General features: G+C 36.8%; 3 protein-coding genes across 9 annotated transcripts; 1 reads left to right on the forward strand and 2 right to left on the reverse strand.

The window, feature by feature from the left end:
• Positions 1-62: 62 nt before the first annotated feature.
• LOC135791208 (NADP-dependent malic enzyme-like) lies at positions 63-9,737 on the reverse strand. 3 transcript variants are annotated; one of them, XM_065301526.1, is made up of 5 exons: positions 9,545-9,737; positions 5,329-5,545; positions 1,278-2,480; positions 920-1,214; positions 63-862 (listed from the first exon to the last, which is right to left on the reverse strand). In XM_065301526.1, exons 1-5 carry the CDS (start codon positions 9,598-9,600, stop codon positions 744-746), a joined length of 1,890 nt encoding a protein of 629 aa, XP_065157598.1. In that variant the 5' UTR covers positions 9,601-9,737; the 3' UTR covers positions 63-743. The 3 variants fall into 3 exon arrangements, with proteins under 3 accessions (XP_065157598.1, XP_065157600.1, XP_065157599.1); XM_065301528.1 differs by lacking the exon at positions 9,545-9,737 and adding an exon at positions 6,741-6,784; XM_065301527.1 differs by lacking the exon at positions 9,545-9,737 and having other exon boundaries at positions 63-696; positions 793-862; positions 5,329-5,585.
• On the forward strand, positions 7,070-19,294 carry DNAlig3 (DNA ligase 3). 4 transcript variants are annotated; one of them, XM_065301525.1, is made up of 2 exons: positions 7,070-7,311; positions 16,519-19,294. In XM_065301525.1, exon 2 carries the CDS (start codon positions 16,520-16,522, stop codon positions 19,214-19,216), a length of 2,697 nt encoding a protein of 898 aa, XP_065157597.1. In that variant the 5' UTR covers positions 7,070-7,311; position 16,519; the 3' UTR covers positions 19,217-19,294. The 4 variants fall into 4 exon arrangements, with proteins under 4 accessions (XP_065157597.1, XP_065157594.1, XP_065157595.1 ...); XM_065301522.1 differs by lacking the exon at positions 7,070-7,311 and adding an exon at positions 16,034-16,171; XM_065301523.1 differs by lacking the exon at positions 7,070-7,311 and adding an exon at positions 16,211-16,456.
• Positions 10,569-15,672, reverse strand: Men-b (Malic enzyme b). Of its 2 annotated transcripts, XM_065301529.1 has the most exons (8): positions 15,530-15,672; positions 13,574-13,748; positions 13,170-13,510; positions 12,395-13,113; positions 12,189-12,331; positions 11,826-12,120; positions 11,690-11,704; positions 10,569-11,267 (listed from the first exon to the last, which is right to left on the reverse strand). In XM_065301529.1, the coding sequence occupies exons 1-8, from the start codon at positions 15,556-15,558 to the stop codon at positions 11,098-11,100; spliced, it is 1,887 nt and encodes a 628-aa protein (XP_065157601.1). In that variant the 5' UTR covers positions 15,559-15,672; the 3' UTR covers positions 10,569-11,097. The 2 variants fall into 2 exon arrangements, with proteins under 2 accessions (XP_065157601.1, XP_065157603.1); XM_065301531.1 differs by lacking the exon at positions 11,690-11,704.
• Positions 19,295-19,340: the final 46 nt, after the last annotated feature.

Here is a 19,340-nt window from a genome sequence, read left to right on the forward strand (position 1 = left end):
TCGGATACGCGACGCGCATGTCGCATGGACCGTAACTATGCAAATATCATGTAATACATGGGTTTAGAATACTGCCCTCGTTCCTTTATTATATTACACATTTAGAAAATAACTAACATACAATTAACAATTTCAATTAAATCTAATTATTAAGTGTTTCATGTGTCCAATAATATCAACACCCTTTCAGATTCATACTTATGTAAACAAGACATAAATCGCTTCATTAATCTCGACGATATTATCATAATCCATGCATTCATTCATTCTTTATCATTGCATTCGTCGATGTGTTTGTTTGCTAAGATAAAATTGCCTGTTTTAAAAAACATATATAATTTATTTCTTATAAAATATTTGAAGCCCAAAATGAGAGTCAGGATGAATTGGTCTGTGGCATGCTTGCCGATTATTATTCGATGAGTAATCATGCAATCTTCACTTGGATGTCAATTTTATGTTTTAAGCCAAATTAAATCCCGCAGTTAGAAACATGCTCATTGCCGTATCATAATATAAAATTTTGTAAACGTCTTAAACTATATACCGTTGGTCTGGCTCGTTATGTCAATTTGCACGAAGGTTTTGTCTCTGACTCCACATTTTGGTCTTCAAACGACAACATCTCATAGGTTGCCATCATCCCTTCATCCACAGAAATACTACTCTGCGGACTCGCACTTGATTTAAAATTGCCTAACATAAAATAGAAAATAAATATTACGCTAGAGGCCTAAAGTTTATTACAAACTTGATGGATAAGAGTAGATTGTCGGCAATGCCGATACGTACGTTGGGTCGTACATCTGATCCTTGATGAACTTCGCAATATCAGCTGGTTTGGGCTCTACTATTGCTAGACCTGAGAAGAATTATAATGTTATGTTTGTTATGATAGTTATTATGTGGAATAAATTACCTTGTTCATACGCAAACTCAGCGAGTTTGATGGCTATTGTTATGGAACATTCCTGAATTGCTTCGAGTGGTGGATAAAGACGGCCTACTTCAAGATCAGATTCCTGCACCATACCAGCCAGAGTTTCTGCAGCCATTAAGAACACCTCCTCTGGCATGTGTTTCATTCCAACGGTGACAGCCACCAAACCAATACCAGGGAAAATGTATGAGTTGTTACCCTGTCCTGGGTGGAATGTTTGTCCGTTGAATTCAACTGGAGCGAAAGGAGAACCACTCGCAAAAACAGCGGTACCCTAAAATTGAATAAAAATTTGTAACAAACACTCATAAATTAAGTTATAATTAAGTAATCTTACATTAGTATTTGAATATGCCTGTTCTGCAGTACACTCAGCCTTACTTGTTGGATTACTCAAAGCAAAAATAATGGGTCTTGCGGCATTCTTGGCCATTTGTTGCAAAATTTCTGGTGTAAACGCACCACCAATAGCGGAAGCACCAATCAACATTGTTGGTTTGATTACTTTAACAACCTCAGTCAGGTCTGCAATAGGCGCGTGCTCATGGGCAAACGGCGCTTTATGTTCCGAAATACCACCCGATGGACGGTCTTTCACAATTAAGCCCTTCGAGTCCACTAACCAAATTTTACCCCTAGCTTCCGCTTCAGAGGTACCTTCGGCTTTCATAGCCATAACACATAGCTGGGCTATACCTAGAGAGGCTTCACCAGCGCCCTGGAACAAGATGATGTTGTCCGAAAGGCGGGTATTTGTTACTCGGAGAGATGCAAGTAGACCAGCTACAGCAACACTGGCAGTACCCTGAATGTCATCATTAAATACACAATAATCATGTCTGTATTTCTCCAACAGTCTGAAGGCGTTAGAGTTGCCAAAGTCTTCAAACTGAATGAGTGTGCTTCGTCCAAAACGGGCAACCACGGCATTCATGAATTCCTCAATAAATTCATCATACTCCGCGCCGCGTACACGATTTTGCCGTAATCCAACGTATAAAGGATCCTCCAACATCTCCTTCGTATTGGTACCGGTGTCCAGTGTGATAGGCAGGCATTGATGTGGCTTGATGCTTGCTAGCGCTGTGTATAGAGCTAGTTTTCCAACTGGAATACCCATACCATTAGCGCCCAAGTCACCCAAACCCAAAATACGCTCTCCATCAGTAACAACAATAGCCCTCACATCAGATTCAGGCCAATTTTTAAGAATCTCATAAATATGACCTTTATCGTGAATTGTGATGAATAGACCACGTGGTCTGCGGAATACTAAACCAAATCTCTGACATGCCAGACCCACGACAGGTGTGTAAACTAAGGGCATCATTTCGGCAACGTTCTCCATGACAAGGCGGAAGAACAATTTTTCATTACGGTCCAGAAGACCCATTAAATAAATGTACTTGTTGAGGTTGTCATCCAGACGATCCAAGCAGCACTTGGCATGTACAAGCTGCTCGTCTTGAGTTTTCACTCTCGGTGGCAGCAAACCGTGAATGCCTAACGCTTGACGCTCCTCCAGCGTGAAGGCCATGCCCTGAAATCAACAAAGTAACACATAAATACCACAATCGCCTTCAATTTCAACCGCACAATCATTTACATGGATATAAAACAAACTAACCAATTAATTTAATGAAACAAAAACCCAAATTAAATTTCGCCCACACAATTACCTTTCGCTGTTACGTGCGTGCGGTCGTAAATCGAAAAGTAGATCAACTAAATGTAAATCTAAGATCTAGATGACAATAAATAATGAGAAGTAATTTACGACTTATGGCTTTGCATATAAGCTTGTAATTCATTACACGTTTTCGAGTCTGCATTATGCGTTTGAAAGATAAAGAGCATCATCCGAGTTGAAATTCGTAGTGCTGGGTAAGCGCGCGTGGTAATGGTTATAAATAAAAGGAAGGTCACCAGAACACACAGCAGTGTGAGATATGTGCCAGCGTTGTCCTAGGCCTAGGTCACACGTTTGAACTTGCTTGTCACATATTTACATTTACATAATCGGCTCATAATATGCAATCATTTGTCTCGTATCGGCACATTTTTATCTCCTAATTGATTGTGTAATCGCTTCTTATTAACTGGTTCATTGCAATTAAATACAATATACAGTTTGATCATAAAACAAAAACTGTAGGTAGTATTATTCAACTAAATAAAATTATCTCCCTTATTGTGAATTGTATTTTCATTCAACACAATTGTGTTTATTAAGTGTGACCGACTTTCGACTTCATTCGATCGCCCGAGTTTGTTTAATAATGGCTTTCGGCTTTATTTGCTTCTTATAGTCAACGACACAACTACATCTGTAAATCTCTATCGACCGCGGTGCGTAAAACGTACTTTAATGAGTAATAATTATAAGATTCAAGATCCTGTCGACAAAGTGACGATGACGCAATCGAGGATATGTTATACCTCAACAACAATTGCCTAATAATTTTATAATAGCGAAGTAACACTCTTGTTGATGTATCTAAGTACTTGTTAGCCTCAATTTCACTGCGATTAGGATTGTCCCTGATTCGATTCAATCACGTCGGCGCACATTAAACACGCAGAGGAAATGCATGACTCTCAAATTCACAAGTCGCACATGTCGCGTCGTGTTTTCGTCAATCGTGTAATTTAATCGAACATACAACCAATGAAAACGAATTATTACCAGGTAACTTGCTCTATCAGCAAGTCAATAATTAATAACTGTGTACCATGTCGCACTCAATCGCTATTTGCTAGTTTCGTCGGCTTTTAATGATTGTACTAAATATTTACGCCAAGGATATGCGATCGACAAAAAACTCACGCGTATTTGTGAATGTGGCTATTAATAGGTAGAAAATCAGTAATGAGTAATCAGATAAATTAAACTTTAGCAAAAACATCAACATGAGATTAATCGTTTTATAAGTTAAAGTGGTTGAATGACAAGTCGTTTTTAAATCCTACTTTGATATTTTAATAATTTTAGCATTGAGAGGAAGAAAAATAAGTAACCATTGCAAAGTTTATGAGTAGTTTTGAACTTTTGAAGTATGTACTAACTTTACTTTAAACGCTTTTGGCACAAAATTTAATGTTTCTAACATCTTTCACGTTTTGATGACGTATATTAAACTTATTGAAATATTAAACTTTGGAAAAGTCGCACTTCTGTTATGCAGATTTTAGTAAATGTCATAAATAAATATTAATAATTTACCCGTCCGAAAACGTCGATCAAATTGTCAGGCACTCTAACTTTTTCGATTCTAGGCGACAACTGCCACCAATCTGTATCTCTACTCATTTTTTTTAACGTAAAAATATAAAAAACACTAATAAACTTTCTATATTTTATAGGTTCTTTATTTGTGGAATCTTGAGGTAATGTTTTGTGCGTTTTCATCGACTTTTCGCGGAAGACTGAAAAGTGAAACAACATACCAACCACAATACCAATTGTCCTATTTTCAATCTCAGTTCATTCAATTTTCGCGTTGGAACGTGCGTTTTCTAGGTTAAAATTTGAATAGAAACGGAGTCGACGCCCTGGGGGTTTGCGCCGGTGCGGAATCGATATGATACGCGCGCAAGGGTTCTGTCGCCGGCTAAGCCGGTAATACGTTTCCCCACAGTACGGCGGAAATATTTGGGTTACCAGCGTACGCGAGTAATGAGCATCGTGATCGATTTTATTCCGGTCCGCTAACGTTGCATGAGAAAATGACAAGATGCGCCGCGTTTATTTCGTCGTGGAAATTTCCACTACTTGAACGGTCATGCCAGCCAGCACTAGAAGGCGGAAATACTGACTTGACCAGTTTCATACGCAGCGCACTTTAGACACGTTTAATCGTTGCAAGTGTCTACTACGAAGTTTTAAAGTGCAATGCAATAGCAATATCATTACGCGGCGTCATTTTTAGTTTTAGCATTTAGTGAGAGCGCGTTCAAGGCAAAACTAATTGTAATATTGTCATAGCGTGCTTTTAACAATTGTACAAATTCTAAAAAAGGCAAAAAAGCACTTTTTGTGTGTAGTTCAATTTAATTATATGATTGTTTTTTAGTAATTTATTTTTACAAAAGCGCAATCAGACAATAAACGTGTCTGGCATGTAATGAAGTAAATTTTGCAAACTCATCACTATTGAATATTAGTTTAGTGGAAAAAAGTGATAACACAATGGAAACGTTTATGTTATATTAACATTTATCAAATGCAACAACAAACCGCGATAACGTTTGTGATAATTATTTATGAGGTAATAGTAAAATTATTATTACACCAAAAAATGTATAACCGCGGAAGCCTGACTATTAAAATCGTAATTTAAATTGTTTGTAAGTTATTTCTAAATGAAAGTTTGTTTGTATTAAAATACCTTGTTCAAACTGCCGCGTTTGAGATGATCGATCCCGGTAATTGTGGCTGGTGATCCAGAATCCCCATTGGCCCACTGACCGATCCTGTCCACTCCAATTCGTCCGCAGTCCATGTTATCAGCCGTGGATTTTCCGTCGCGGTGAGAAATTGAATGCGCCGAGAGCGGCTTGACGTTTACGTCCTGTTGACTGGCGACGACGGGCTTGTCGGCCGTGCTGTAACGAAACGCAACAGACGAATTGAGTGTACGGTACGGGCGCACGTAGATATACCGCGCGCCGCGACGCGCACGGCGCTGGCGCATGCGTTTACACGTTCGCGAGCAGTCGCGTGATCGGCGGGCTGTGGGTGCCGTGGATCGCGCGACTACTCGCGGAATCGCCGCATCGCGCTATCAGATCATCAGATGGCGACCGGCGGTTGTTTTTCTTGTTTTCACACAATCATATATCACATATTGTACAGCAACTTGTAACGTGATTGGAAACATTATCAAATACATTATGCTAATCATACAAAAAAATACTTTCCGTAATTAAATTCAACTTTATCTGTTTTGTGTATAATATGTAATTAACTAATTAAAACATGGACTATACTGCAAAAAAAAAATGTAGTTTTTCTTTGAATATTCATTAAATTTTAGATTAAATTATCATTTTTCTTAAACTTGACGGAAAAGGAACTAAAAAACAATAAAAGCGACACAGAAAATGATAAAAACGTAATCGTAAGAAAATATCGATAAAAATCATATTACAAATTTTTTAATAATAATTTTGGTGTTATGCGATTTTTCAATGTTAATATTTTGTCGGTTGAGGCGCTTTTTCACCTTAATCTGATGTTTATGACGTAAATACGTCGTACATTTCATACACCATTCATGCAAATAGCACGCGATCGCCAACATCAATAATTACTACATTGCATCATTAAATAAATAAATAATCTCGCATACAATACAAGTAAGTAGTATCCAATTGCCTAAATCCTCTCAGTGCAAAATCAAACAATAGTATTCACGGTCTCATAATGTGCAAATACAGACGTGTTAAAAGACGAGACTTAAGAAAAATATAAAGGCCTACATTAAATTATTTAACAATATAAATGACTCTAAATTCCCTCCTCCTTAAATGTGAAGTAATAATTCAGGATAATTTTATATAAGTTGACAGAGGGTTATTTTATGAAATTATTGATTCAAAGCGTCGCTTGCTATGCCAATAATTCCAATGTGAATAATGTATTGCACATTTACATTGACACTTTTCATTGTTCCATCACGTTTGCATAACTTTCGTGGCATAACTATTCGAGTGTCAAATAAAATATTCCGTTTGTCTACACACAATATGAACTATCTTCATAATTGTCAAATATCATATTTTTTCTACTTTTATTTACCAACAGCGTTCAATTTTCATACTCTTCATATTATACTTCGTATTAAATCAAGGAACACGCAAATCAGTGATGTCTTCAATTATATTATATTAACGCTAAAAATTTTCTACATTTGAATTTTAAATTTTGTCACTTTCTGCAAAACGCAGCACGTCAATTTGATCATAACATATGTGTGAGTGTGTGTATTACCTAATATCAGTCTGTTACCATAGTAATTATAATTATAATTGTAAAGCGCCAAAACGCTGCCGGTCATTATCGATAAAATTTTAGTATGTATTCACATTTGGGCGAGTGGCCTGTCTGGCTGTCCATGTGCCGACGCGCCGGTTCATGCCGATGATTAGTGAAAGTTCATTTCGATGCATGTTCGTTGTTCGTGCGAGTCGCGGTTTTTTTTATTACTCGCGGTTTTAGATAATATACGCGTTCGTTTTTTATGTAGTGAAATTTTAGCCGACCGATCGACGCGTGTTCGTAATTCGTTTCTTCCTTTCAATGCCAACAAATTGGTTTAATTTAATTTATTTGTGATTATCTACATATTATGAAAGTTTGCAAGCAAAAAGTAAGTGAATATCTACTTTATATAAATCGAAACCAATAACCCCAAATTGAATCATTATATCCAGCGCATATAATATATAATATGTATTGTATAATTTGATTATTCAGAAATAAAGTGAAATTTAAGTTAAAAATAAGGTGTAGCATGATTGAAGGTAGTAATTTAGGTCGTCTTTGTGGACGCAAGTAAATTTAAAGTTTTACTTGCTTGTCAATTGTAAACATAAAATAACAGTAGATATTTGATTGGTTGCCATTAGCAACGCACGTAGACAAAATTATTACTAAACGTTATCAGAACTTGTATTTTATGCATTATTACAAAACTAGCAAACAGCATTACCAAAATAATAAACCACATTAATGGCTCATTTCATATTAGTAGTTCTTTGTGTAAATCATTTTATTTATAAAATAAAATGCATAAAATTGAATATATTAGTTACTCACTATTTGCAGACAGTACAATTATTTTTTATTGAACGGATGTTTTTATGGCATGCGATTTTATGCATCGCATTATTGTAAAATTACCGATATAAGTATTAATGAGTGTATAAATATTTATAGAAATTTATTATTTACCAATGCGCCAAAGCATCAATAGATATTATTGTCTCGTATTCAGTTTTACTGCGAAGTTTAATGTTTTACCGTTTACATAGAATGTGATAGCTAGTTTTGCGTAAGCAAATGTCCCAGGAATATGATACCAATAGTGGAAATGAATTTTTCTGTCTCAATATTAATTTTTTTCAATTAGAAGCTTGCTGTACGTATTTGTAAAAAAATAATTTAATACACTAAGCAATAATAACACACCCATTTCCGCGTCGACAAGTGATACTTTACTGATAGAGATATCATTGTACTGATAATCAATATTTAATCGACATTTACACGTCATTCCAATTAAAAAAATGCGACACACTTCATGATTCTATGTTCTATTATTAGAATAATGTACTTGATAAAGCAAAGTGTTGAATACTTGTACACTTGATTACATTGTTGCAATTATTTTAATCTCACAACACGTTACAAAAAATATACAAGGATGAACGAACTTTCAATATTACATCGTAAATTAACCCTGTCATTGTGTAAATCTTTATTAATTATAATATATTCTATTATAATCATAAAGTTTAATCATAATCGTGATGATTTTGCGCTTGTGTTCTAAAATTATCCCCTTTGATTTAATGAACGTGTTGCACGTTTCGTTAGATTAAAATATAATTTAATTCGCATGCAATAAAGTTGATTTATTGTGAATATACTTAAATTACACGTAATCTGATTCCCTGCGTTTCATCATTTTAATGCGAATGATTTTCATTAATTCCTATTATGAATTAATGCTTGTTGCTAATCTGCGAGCGTTTCGCTCTCTTGAATCGTGTACAACTACAACTCGTACTTACAAGGTTATTGTCGAGTCTCGAGTGTTTGACGGTAAATAATTACTTTGCAACTTTTACTGCATCAACCAGATTTGCACGACGTAAATATCTTAACACAGTTTTCATAAACAATTTAAATCGCACAAGGTACATCAAAATCGTTTAAATAAAATAGAAAGAATACTTTATAACAATTTAAAACGATTTTATATGGACATTAAGAAAATATGTGGATAATTCCAAATACACTTTTTTGTTTTTGTTTTTTGAGTATAAGCATTCTAAGGAAACCACAAAAAATAACTATGACTCATTTACATGCAATATTGAATGTATTTCACATTTTCAAAGGATGTTGAGGCAAAAAATTGCTAAATGATAACGAAACGGAAGTACTCGCACGCCTAATTATGATTCCACGCAATACAACAATGAAATTATAAGTTTAAGTGGAGATTTACGCATGTTACGCATTATAATGCAATGATAAAAAATATATTTCATCGTTGTCTTTGTTTGTTTTTGTTTTGGTTTTGCTTTGACGATTTTACATTGATCAGGTTTAAGATAATAGTATTATAAGACTGAAAATATCAATTGACTTCATAAAATATCAAAAACTTTCCTTGTCACCATTTCTATTATTAATTTATTATTAATAACCACGCTCCAATTCCAAATATGTAACGACCATGGCATCTATGCAATTTTAAAATAAAACGTGCCACGAATCATAAAAAGACGGAAATAACTTTTTAAATAAATAGCATTCCAGTCATAACGACGCGCAGAGAAAATTTTGAATATAATATCTGATTGAAAACTTACTTTTTTCTCGTTTTACTAGTACAGTATTCCTTCGCGACACTCGCCGTATTCCCCATGTTATCTTCCGTGTGTATTAGGATCGCGGGTGATAATGCAGTGCATTCGTTTGTGTGTTGCCACCTTCGGCGAACTTGCAAGACTACTACACGATGTACGCAAACATGCGGTGCAATCGGCAAACTTCAAGCCAATGTTGCTGGACTGCGTTTGTTTACGATAACTTGAAGCGCTTGCCTACTGCTTATTCGCGTGCTTCACGTGTCGTAAAAGCGAAACTGGTGAAACTAAAACCGCGCAGTACGGACTAGACTGAAATATCTAATAATTATGAATAAAAAATAAATGCCATGCGACGTTATAGCGCTGCTAGACAATACGACACCGATGCGTACGAATTGGTTCACATTAATAAACGAAAGCCAATTTAAATTACGCATGAAAATGTTTTGTTGCGTGTTTTATTTATTTCGATGGTGTGGACAGAGTGATGAAACAGGCAATAAATAATAGGCGCGTTTAGTGGTTTGTTCTACTTACGTTCTTTCGATGGAATTATTTATACCAATTTGCTTTGAAATTTGTTGGAATTATGAACGTGCAATTTGTGTACTTTTTGTTTGTATCGTACTAAACCGTTGATGTGTAAACTCGGCAACTTTTTGAAATTACTGTTTGTTAATGTAGTCGTCTGTGCACGAAATTTAGGTAGTAAACAATGCGAAGTTGTAAAATGTAACTTTGTTATCTGGAATTGAATATAAGAAACCATGCAAGAAACCTGCATATATCAAGATAGCGTAGTAAATAAACATCAATGTTTGAGAAAATATGTGCATACTAGCGACATCTGGCGAAGAACCATGGTAGTTATTTTATAACAGAAAGTGCATCCTAGCGGCATCGGTGGACGAATTATCGAACTACATTGAAGCGGCTACTCAAATGCAGAACAATATTACAGTACTTTTGAAGCAACTTACAAATAGTTCTATGTTTTCTTGGTGAAATTTTAAAAAATACACACTTTTTCAATTACATAACATCATTTTTTAAACGTTTAACATTAGTGCTAATCAATATAATTTAGATTTTCAATGGTTTAGATTAGTCTTACATACAAATGATGTAATTAATTGACTAAAATTAGCAAACTAAACAATTAAATAATAACTTAATAGCTGCGTTCGAAATGTATTCAAATAAATAAAACCCGATGCAAGCGATCGCTCAAAGTAATCACACTAGAATGGTTCTAAGTACACAATGAATGTGAAATTAATCGTACAGTAACATGATTACAACTCTTAGTTGCCATGCCTCGCATCGCTCATCCATGCACTTGTTGAAATCCAAATCCCAATTTAACATTTGGAATTTATTACAAAATAAATTAAAATATGAGTAGAGTGGAGCTGCTCTTGTTATGATCACATGAATCCAATAAAATTTGAAGTTGGTCTAAATAATATCACTCTAAGTTTTCTTCAGTTGCCATGATTTTTTAAATATATAGTTTAGTTGACTTATGCGCGCTGATTGTGAGAAATACACGCTTAATTCTTGTGCTTGACCATCTCCTGCACCTCCAGAGGTCTTGTCTTTACATCGGGCGCCTCGGGCCATTCCCATGTGCACGGCATCGACGATTCGTAATTGTGGTTGTACAATTGATCCTCGATGTACTTGCGCTTATCCTCTGGCTCCGGATACACAGTTGCAATACCTAAAAAAAAACCAAATTAATTCACCGTTACATTTGTTAGTTATTTATGCAATAAATGTTAAAAAACAACTAAAAATGCATTGTTAATGATGTTTACGAAATCACGAACTACTTCATCCTGAAAACACAACATTCTGACAACAATTACATTAGTTTTTGTTGAAAATTAACAGTTACGTATTGATCCATCGTGTAAATTAATTACAATGGCAACCATTTGACAAAACCAACACGCATCAACTGTGAATTTTCAATTCTCAAGTTAGTTAAACTCCAATTATGTTATTTTACTGTGTGGAATAACTAAGTAAACAAGAAGTGTCAGATATTTAACTACGTGACATCTCTAATCTAACAAGTGTCAGACATGTAAACATGTAACAAGTGTAACCGTGTGTAGTGGTGAACCGTTCAGGACTGACCTGGACTGGATTGATCTAAACACAAACTCATAAAGTATTATTGCTTTATGTAACCGAGAAATATGAGTTGGACTCACACAATAACTCAATTATGAACTTTAAAAACTTAAAACTTTTAAATTGTTAAGTATCTCACCTTGTTCATACGCGTATTGAGCAATCCTGCACGCAATTTGCACCGAGCATTCTCGAATAGAACTGAGAGGAGGATACAAGCTACCCTTTTTCAGATCATCCTCACTGACATTATCAGCAATGGTCTGCGAAGCGACGAGGAACAGTTCATCACGGATGTGGTGAATACGCGTCGCGATTACACCCAACGCAATTCCAGGGAACACGTAGGCGTTATTTCCTTGTCCCGGGTAGTAGTCTTTGCCGTTTACGGTAACTTTACCGAAGGGCGAGCCGCTAGCGAAAACTACACGACCCTGGAATGCAAATGATCGATTTTTAATTTAATTTTTATAAAAATAAATTTTTAAATGTCAATTCTTACGTCAGTATTGTCGTATGCAGCTTGGGCTGTGCACTCAGCTTTGCTAGTTGGGTTACTCAAAGCGAAAACAATGGGTCTTTCGTTATTATCGGCCATAATCTTGAGAATTTCAGGGGTAAACGCGCCACCAGCCGCAGAAGCACCTAAAAAACACCGATGAACGTAAATATTTTAGTAATACAATTGATATTTAATTAAATTTATACCAATTAAAGCAGTTGGTTTGAGTTCTTCAACAACGGCTCTCAGATCCTTGCTAGCCTCATGATCTTTCACAAATGGAGCTTTGTGTCCACCAAGATTACCCTCGGGGCGTCCCTTGGCCAACAAACCATCAATATCAAACATCCAGATGCGTTCACGTGCCTCCTGCACAGACAAACCTTCCTTCTGCATAGCTTTCACTGTAAGACTAGCAATACCAATGGCGGCTTCACCTGCGCCAAGGAACAAGAACTTGTGATCAGCAAGTTTCTTGTTGACGATCCTCTTAGACGCCAACAAGCCTGCTACCACCACACTGGCAGTGCCCTGAATATCATCGTTAAACGTGCAGAAACGCGTCTTGTATTTGTCCAGGAAACGGAAAGCGTTGTGATTGCCAAAGTCCTCGAACTGAATGAGTGTATCTTGACCATAGCGTTTCACCACGGCGTTCATGAACTCATCGATGAACTCATCATATTGTGAACCGACAACTCTCTTTTGTCTCAGACCGACGTAAAGTGGGTCTTCAAGTAAACTCTCGTTGTTTGTACCAACATCCAATGTGATTGGCAGACAATGATGAGGTTTGATTCCGGCCAGGGCAGTATACAGGGCAAGTTTACCCACAGGGATACCCATACCGTACGCTCCCAAATCACCAAGACCCAGGATACGTTCACCGTCGGTTACAACAATGGCTTTCACATCGTGTTCAGGCCTTTAGATAAAAAATTAATAGAAATCACTTAAAATATTACACTTTTAAAAACTTACCAATTCTTTAAGACATCAAAAACATGTCCGCGGTCATTGATGGTAACATACAATCCTCTTGGTCTACGATAGATCAGACCAAACTTTTGGCAAGCTAAACCAACAGTGGGCGTATAAACAATTGGCATTAACATTTCAACGTTTTCGGAGAGCAGTCTGAAGAACAACTTCTCGTTACGATCGTGCAGCTCAGTCATGTAAAGGTATTTATTGAGATCCTCTTGGTACCGCATGACTGAAAGTCTGCACAGCTCAAGTTGCTCTTCCTGAGACTTGAAACGTGCGGGTTGCAGTCCATGAATACCCAAAGCCTGACGTTCTTCAAGTGTGAAAGCTAAACCCTAAAATATAATTTTCGTTCACAGACAATGAAAAATAAGCAAAAAATAAAAAATAAAATTTACCTTGTTGAGTCTGGGATCGCGCAGGTAATCTATACCCTGAACCTGACCTGGGCAAATAATATCGCCGGTGATCTGATGGAAAGTACGTTTCTGCTCATCGTTTGATGAATCAACGGCGACGATACGCTTCGTGCCATTGAGAAGCTGCACCGCTGCCTTTGTTCCTTTTGACCCACTAGAAAAAAACATAAAAACGCTATAAAACCAACTAAAACAACACTAATGGGGCTAAATAATGTATCATGAGAGTTATTACCGCATAGGAAATAACATTTTATAGAATAACCTTGCGACTTGCATAGTTTTAAACTTCGGCGTTGAAACTTGATAGTGGGCAAGGCTAATCTATGTGAATATGTACTGTGAATGTTGAGTTAGCATTGACAGTGAGCCGCAGAGCAGCACTATGATTGAAAAGCCGACACGCAGAAATTGCAATCGAGCTTAATTATCCAGCTACTCCGGCACGCAAATTGCCCCAACGAGCCAGTTGCGATGGTAATACTCTACAACACGTCACGTTTGGGCTGATAATTTGTTATTCTATGATGCCACAAGTGTAATAACAATGTGGAATTGTTTTACAGTTTACAGTATTTCACTTAATTGATGATAAATTGCATGGATAATCCTGGCCAGGAAATAAATTCAACGGAACAAAATTGTTTGAAGAATTATGATGATTCATAGAGTATGACGATTGAAAATATCTTAGGTTTTACCATGTGAATTCCTAAGAATCAAAGTAGGGTACACAGATGATTCGAATGGTGACCGCGTCGAGCGAAAAATGAAACAAAACGCTTTGTGAAGATGATGTAACCAGTTCGTGAGCATGTTACACACGCTGATTTAAGTGCTACAAACGTGCAAGGTCGGTAAATCGCCTGGGCACGTGTACTGCGTGCATTTTTCCCGACGCTACGGGTTCATTGCACCCCTAAATATTTCATCCCCTAAAATACAATCCATTATAACTTGTAAAATAAGCAAATTTAATTTTTTACATTACTTCCAGGTTAAACTAGTGTTAAATGCTAATTATTGTAATCTTGACATGGAAAATTTAACAAACATTCCATGTTATCACGTGTTTCGTTTAATTTTTGAGCGCTCTTTGATGATGACAAGTATGACGGCCATTTCGTTATGTGAAATTCAGTGGCAAGCATTCAAAAATAATACGCGCGACGTTTATGTAACTGAATGCGAGTTTAAAATATCGCTAATGTGTTTTATTGTTCCTGATCAACTTAATACTTGACACCACCAATAAAAACTGTGAATTGTCAGCGAATTTATTTAATCGCTGTCATTTTTAAGTATGGCTATACTGCGTTAGTTTTAAGGTAAAATTGTCGACGAGAAAGAATGGGTTGAGTTAATGAAACATTTCAAGGTCTTCCGGCGGCTGTTTTACGATCTTTAGTTTTATTTCTGATTTGGTTAAGCGGGCGTATAACTTCACGTCTCAATCGCATGAGAAATATTTCGTCATCGATTAAATCCGGAAATTTCAATTTCACATATCGATATCGCCGATAATCCGCACAACAAAGGCATACTACATTTCATTGCACAATCTCAAGTTTAATCTAATCAAATTGCTGAGAACAATGATGTAACAAAAAAATCTGGACACTCAAAATCTTTGTTTCGAAATTATTGATTGAATTGAATGCAAATTGCAATTTTAATCAATATTTCCAATGTGTTTATTGTTCGTAGAGCTTAATTTCGACGTTTTTATTAAAGAAAATGTTATGTAAACATCTGAAGCGTCGCCGCGTATTGATTTGCCCGACCAAACGCGCGCTATTTTCGTTTTCCGTGCGCTAGCCGCCTGTGGAAAACTGTGTCACGACGCTCGACGGTTTTCCCGACGCAACACACTACGCCACTAGTTTCACTCGTTTCTTACGGATTTCAATACGAATTTTTATGGAATTTACTTACAAAAGGGCCTTCGGTAGCTGCCCGAACATGATTGCGATTCAAATGTGTGTGGATTTGGCGACAGCCCTACTCGCGCGCACGCACAGCTGACTCTTCGGCGATATCCTCCCACACACTTCGGCACTACTCTCCTCGACGCTCCTTCGACGGCGGCAGCGGAACACGCGGTGGCGACTGCGCCCGCCGCGCGAATTTGCAACCGCTCACGGGCCTCACGATACGCTGCTCAAAATCGTGTCCTTGTTCAGCATGCGTACCCTATCTCGTTTTCGCACCTGTGAGCAGCCGCACTGGGTTTCGAATTCGGCTACCAGTTAGAGTACGGGTGCCGCGCTTTGTAATGCGCCGATGTGAATTTTGTATTGTGTGTATTTATAAACTGCTTGCTGTACAAATATTCTTCGATTCGCTACTGTCACGAACGGAATTTATTTCGTACGTGTATATATCAAATAAATTCACAATTTACAGGTGGAATACAGTAGTTTAAAATAAAAGTAATAAAAACAAAACGTGTGACTTCTGAGTTTACTGGCAACATAATAAAAATGACATTGACAAACGGCTAATTGTTTAGCAAACAGTGCGAGTGTTTGATTATTTACATACTTGATAAAGCCGCTTGCATCTCGAGATAACTAGGTGAGTAATATTTGAATGTATTTGCCGATTTTAACTACTGATTTGTTGCGACAAATCAACATAACCTACAGATTGTTTGCAAAGTGCGCATAAAGTTCAATTTATTACTTACTTTGTGCATGTGAATATCCAAATAAAGTGGTTACTGAAGATCCAGAACACATTTTGATAATTTATACACAGATTTTTACTTAATTTGGTCGTGAAATCTTCAGTTTTCAACTTGTACGCGTTACTTGTTTGCTATACAACTGAAGTGAAAACATTGGAGTTAAAGTAAAATCTGTAATTTTATGTAGGCAACCACTTATACCGATCTGATTATATTTTGAATTGTTTGCTTTCAGAATGGATGATCAACAAGAAGAAAAACCTTTTGCTGTTGATAGAGCTAAAGCCGGTCGTGCTGCTTGTAAAAAATGCAAAGAAAAATGTGAGAAAGGTGAACTACGTCTTGCAAAACTTGTGCCTAGTCCGTATGGCGAGGGAAAAATGAAGAGTTGGTTTCATCTTACGTGTCTTTTCGAACAATTCCTGAAACAACGCGCTAATACTAAACGCTTAGAAAATTCTTCTGAATTAGAAGGTTGGGATCTCCTAGATCAAAACGATAAAGATGCTATTGTTCAAAAATGGGAAGAATATGAAAAGATAATATGCGAGAAATACCATCTGGATTACAAAGGAAATACTTTTATCAAAGATGAAGTAAAACAATCACCGTTATCAACTTCAAAGAAAACCAAAGATGAAAGCAAGGATGATAATGACAACAAGGACGGATTATTTAGAGAATTCCGGCGATTAGTTGCAGATATTACGAATGTCAGTAGTTACACGGATAAAACAAATATTGTCCAGAATTTATTCACCAAAAAAGAAGGTTTTAAAGGCGACGTTACTCTCTGGTGTCGCTTGCTATTACCTGGTGTTATGAAACGCATTTATAATCTACAAAGCAAGCAGTTAGTAAAACTCTTCAGCCGGATATTCCATGCAGATCAAAGTGATATGTTGGAACACTTGGAGCAGGGCGATATTGGTGAAACAATTCAACACTTCTTCGAAGAAAGCACGCGGTGCAAACCAGCAAAGAAAAGCACTGTTACCATGGTAGAAGTGGATAACTTCTTAGAGCATTTGTCAAAACTAACAAGAGAAGAAGATCAAATAGATCATTTTAAATCATTCGCGATGAAATGTACAGCAAATGATTTAAAAATGATAATTAGACTTATAAAACACGATTTGAGAATGAACGCCGGTGCTAAACACATTTTAGACGCTGTACATCCAGAAGCATATGAGTCGTATCAATCTACAAGGGATTTGAAAACCGTCATCGAAAGATGTTTGAGTTCTAAGGGCAATTCTAAAGTTAATAAAGGTATTCAGGTGTTAACACCAGTTTTACCAATGTTGGCTGAACCTTGCAAGTCAATCGAACAAGCTCTGAAGAAATGTCCCAATGGAATGTACTCAGAGATTAAATATGATGGTGAACGAGTTCAGTTGCATAAAAAGGGAAACGAGTTTAAGTACTTTTCGAGGAGTTTAAAACCTGTTATGCAACATAAAATCGCACATTTCAAAGATTACATTCCGCAGGCTTTCCCGCACGGGAAAGATTTAGTACTGGACAGTGAAATTTTAATGGTGGACACCGAAACAGGAAAACCGCTCCCGTTTGGAACTCTAGGTGTGCATAAACGTGAGGGTTATGAAAATGCAGCCGTATGTTTGTTTGTTTTTGATTGTATATATTTTAACGGTGAAGTATTAACTGATAAGCCTTTAAAAACACGTAAACGTATTCTTCAAGAGAATATGACACCTATTCCCAATCATATTATGTTCTCCGAAATGAAACACATCACCGAACCTAAAGAATTAGCTGATATGATAACAAAAGTGTTAAAAATGGGTCTGGAAGGACTTGTACTGAAAGATGTGAAGTCTATTTATGAACCCGGCAAGCGTCATTGGTTGAAAGTGAAAAAAGATTATCTTTTCGATGGAGCTATAGCTGACTCTGCTGATTTGATAGTCCTTGGAGCGTGGTACGGCACCGGAAAGAAAGGCGGCATCATGTCAATCTTCCTAATGGGCGTGTACGATGAAAAAACGGACAAATTCAAAACCGTCACGAAGGTGCACACAGGTCACGATGATAAAACCCTAGCGCGATTACAAGATGAATTGAAAATGGTGAAGATTAGTAGCGATCCGAACAAAGTTCCAAATTGGTTGAAGTGCACACGTACAATGGTGCCTGATTTTGTGGCGGAGGATCCAAAGGCACAGCCGGTGTGGGAAATTACAGGAGCGGAGTTCAGCCGTCAGCATGATGTGCACACAGCGAACGGGATTTCGATTCGCTTTCCGCGCGTCACGAAGATTCGTGACGATAAGACGTGGAAAACCGCGACGAGTTTGGAATACTTAGAGCAATTATTCGCCACGTCGAAGGAGACTTTTGACGGATCGCTGTTTAATGATGAATTAAAATCATTGAGTTCCACGAGTGCCAGCACATCGAAAAACTCATTAATAACTGATTACATGGATGAGAAACCTGGGACATCGCCTATAAAAAAGAAACAAAGAGACAGCAAAAGACGATTTGCTGACAGTGATGATGACGATAATGAAAACAATGATTCTATCATTTCTCCTATTAAATCACCTAAAAAAGAAGTTAAAAGTCCAGTAAAATCACCAAAGAAACCAAAATTGGATTTTGTTGAACCCTTGCCTTCGTATTTTGAAGGTATCAATGTATTACTGTCCAATGAATGTGTACAGTCAGAAAATGAATATTTATTGCGGTCGTTTATTGCGTACAGTGGTAATTTAATCAAACAAATCGATCATGAGCAAGCGACGCATGTTCTTCATAATGTCGCTGAAATTCCTTTTGAACAACGCTATGATATTCAATGCCCGAAAACAGCTTATCATGTGACTACAAAATGGGTGCACGATTCGATTGTCGCACAACGTACTGTTGATGTTGAGCCTTATTTAGTCAAGTTGCTGGCTTAACGTGTTTGTTTACGTAAATGTAAACTGTTTGCTTAAATTTTCATAATAAAGAAATACGCAATGTTGTTAGATTTTAAAGGTATTATATTTTTTATCCGTTGGTAAACTAATTAATGTTAAGCGT

This window comes from Atheta coriaria, unplaced genomic scaffold (assembly GCF_025399875.1).
Source record: "Atheta coriaria isolate IRGN ID8LTWV9N9 unplaced genomic scaffold, Caltech_Dcor_3.1 hic_scaffold_4_pilon, whole genome shotgun sequence".
Classification (NCBI taxonomy): Eukaryota; Metazoa; Arthropoda; class Insecta; order Coleoptera; family Staphylinidae; genus Dalotia; species Dalotia coriaria.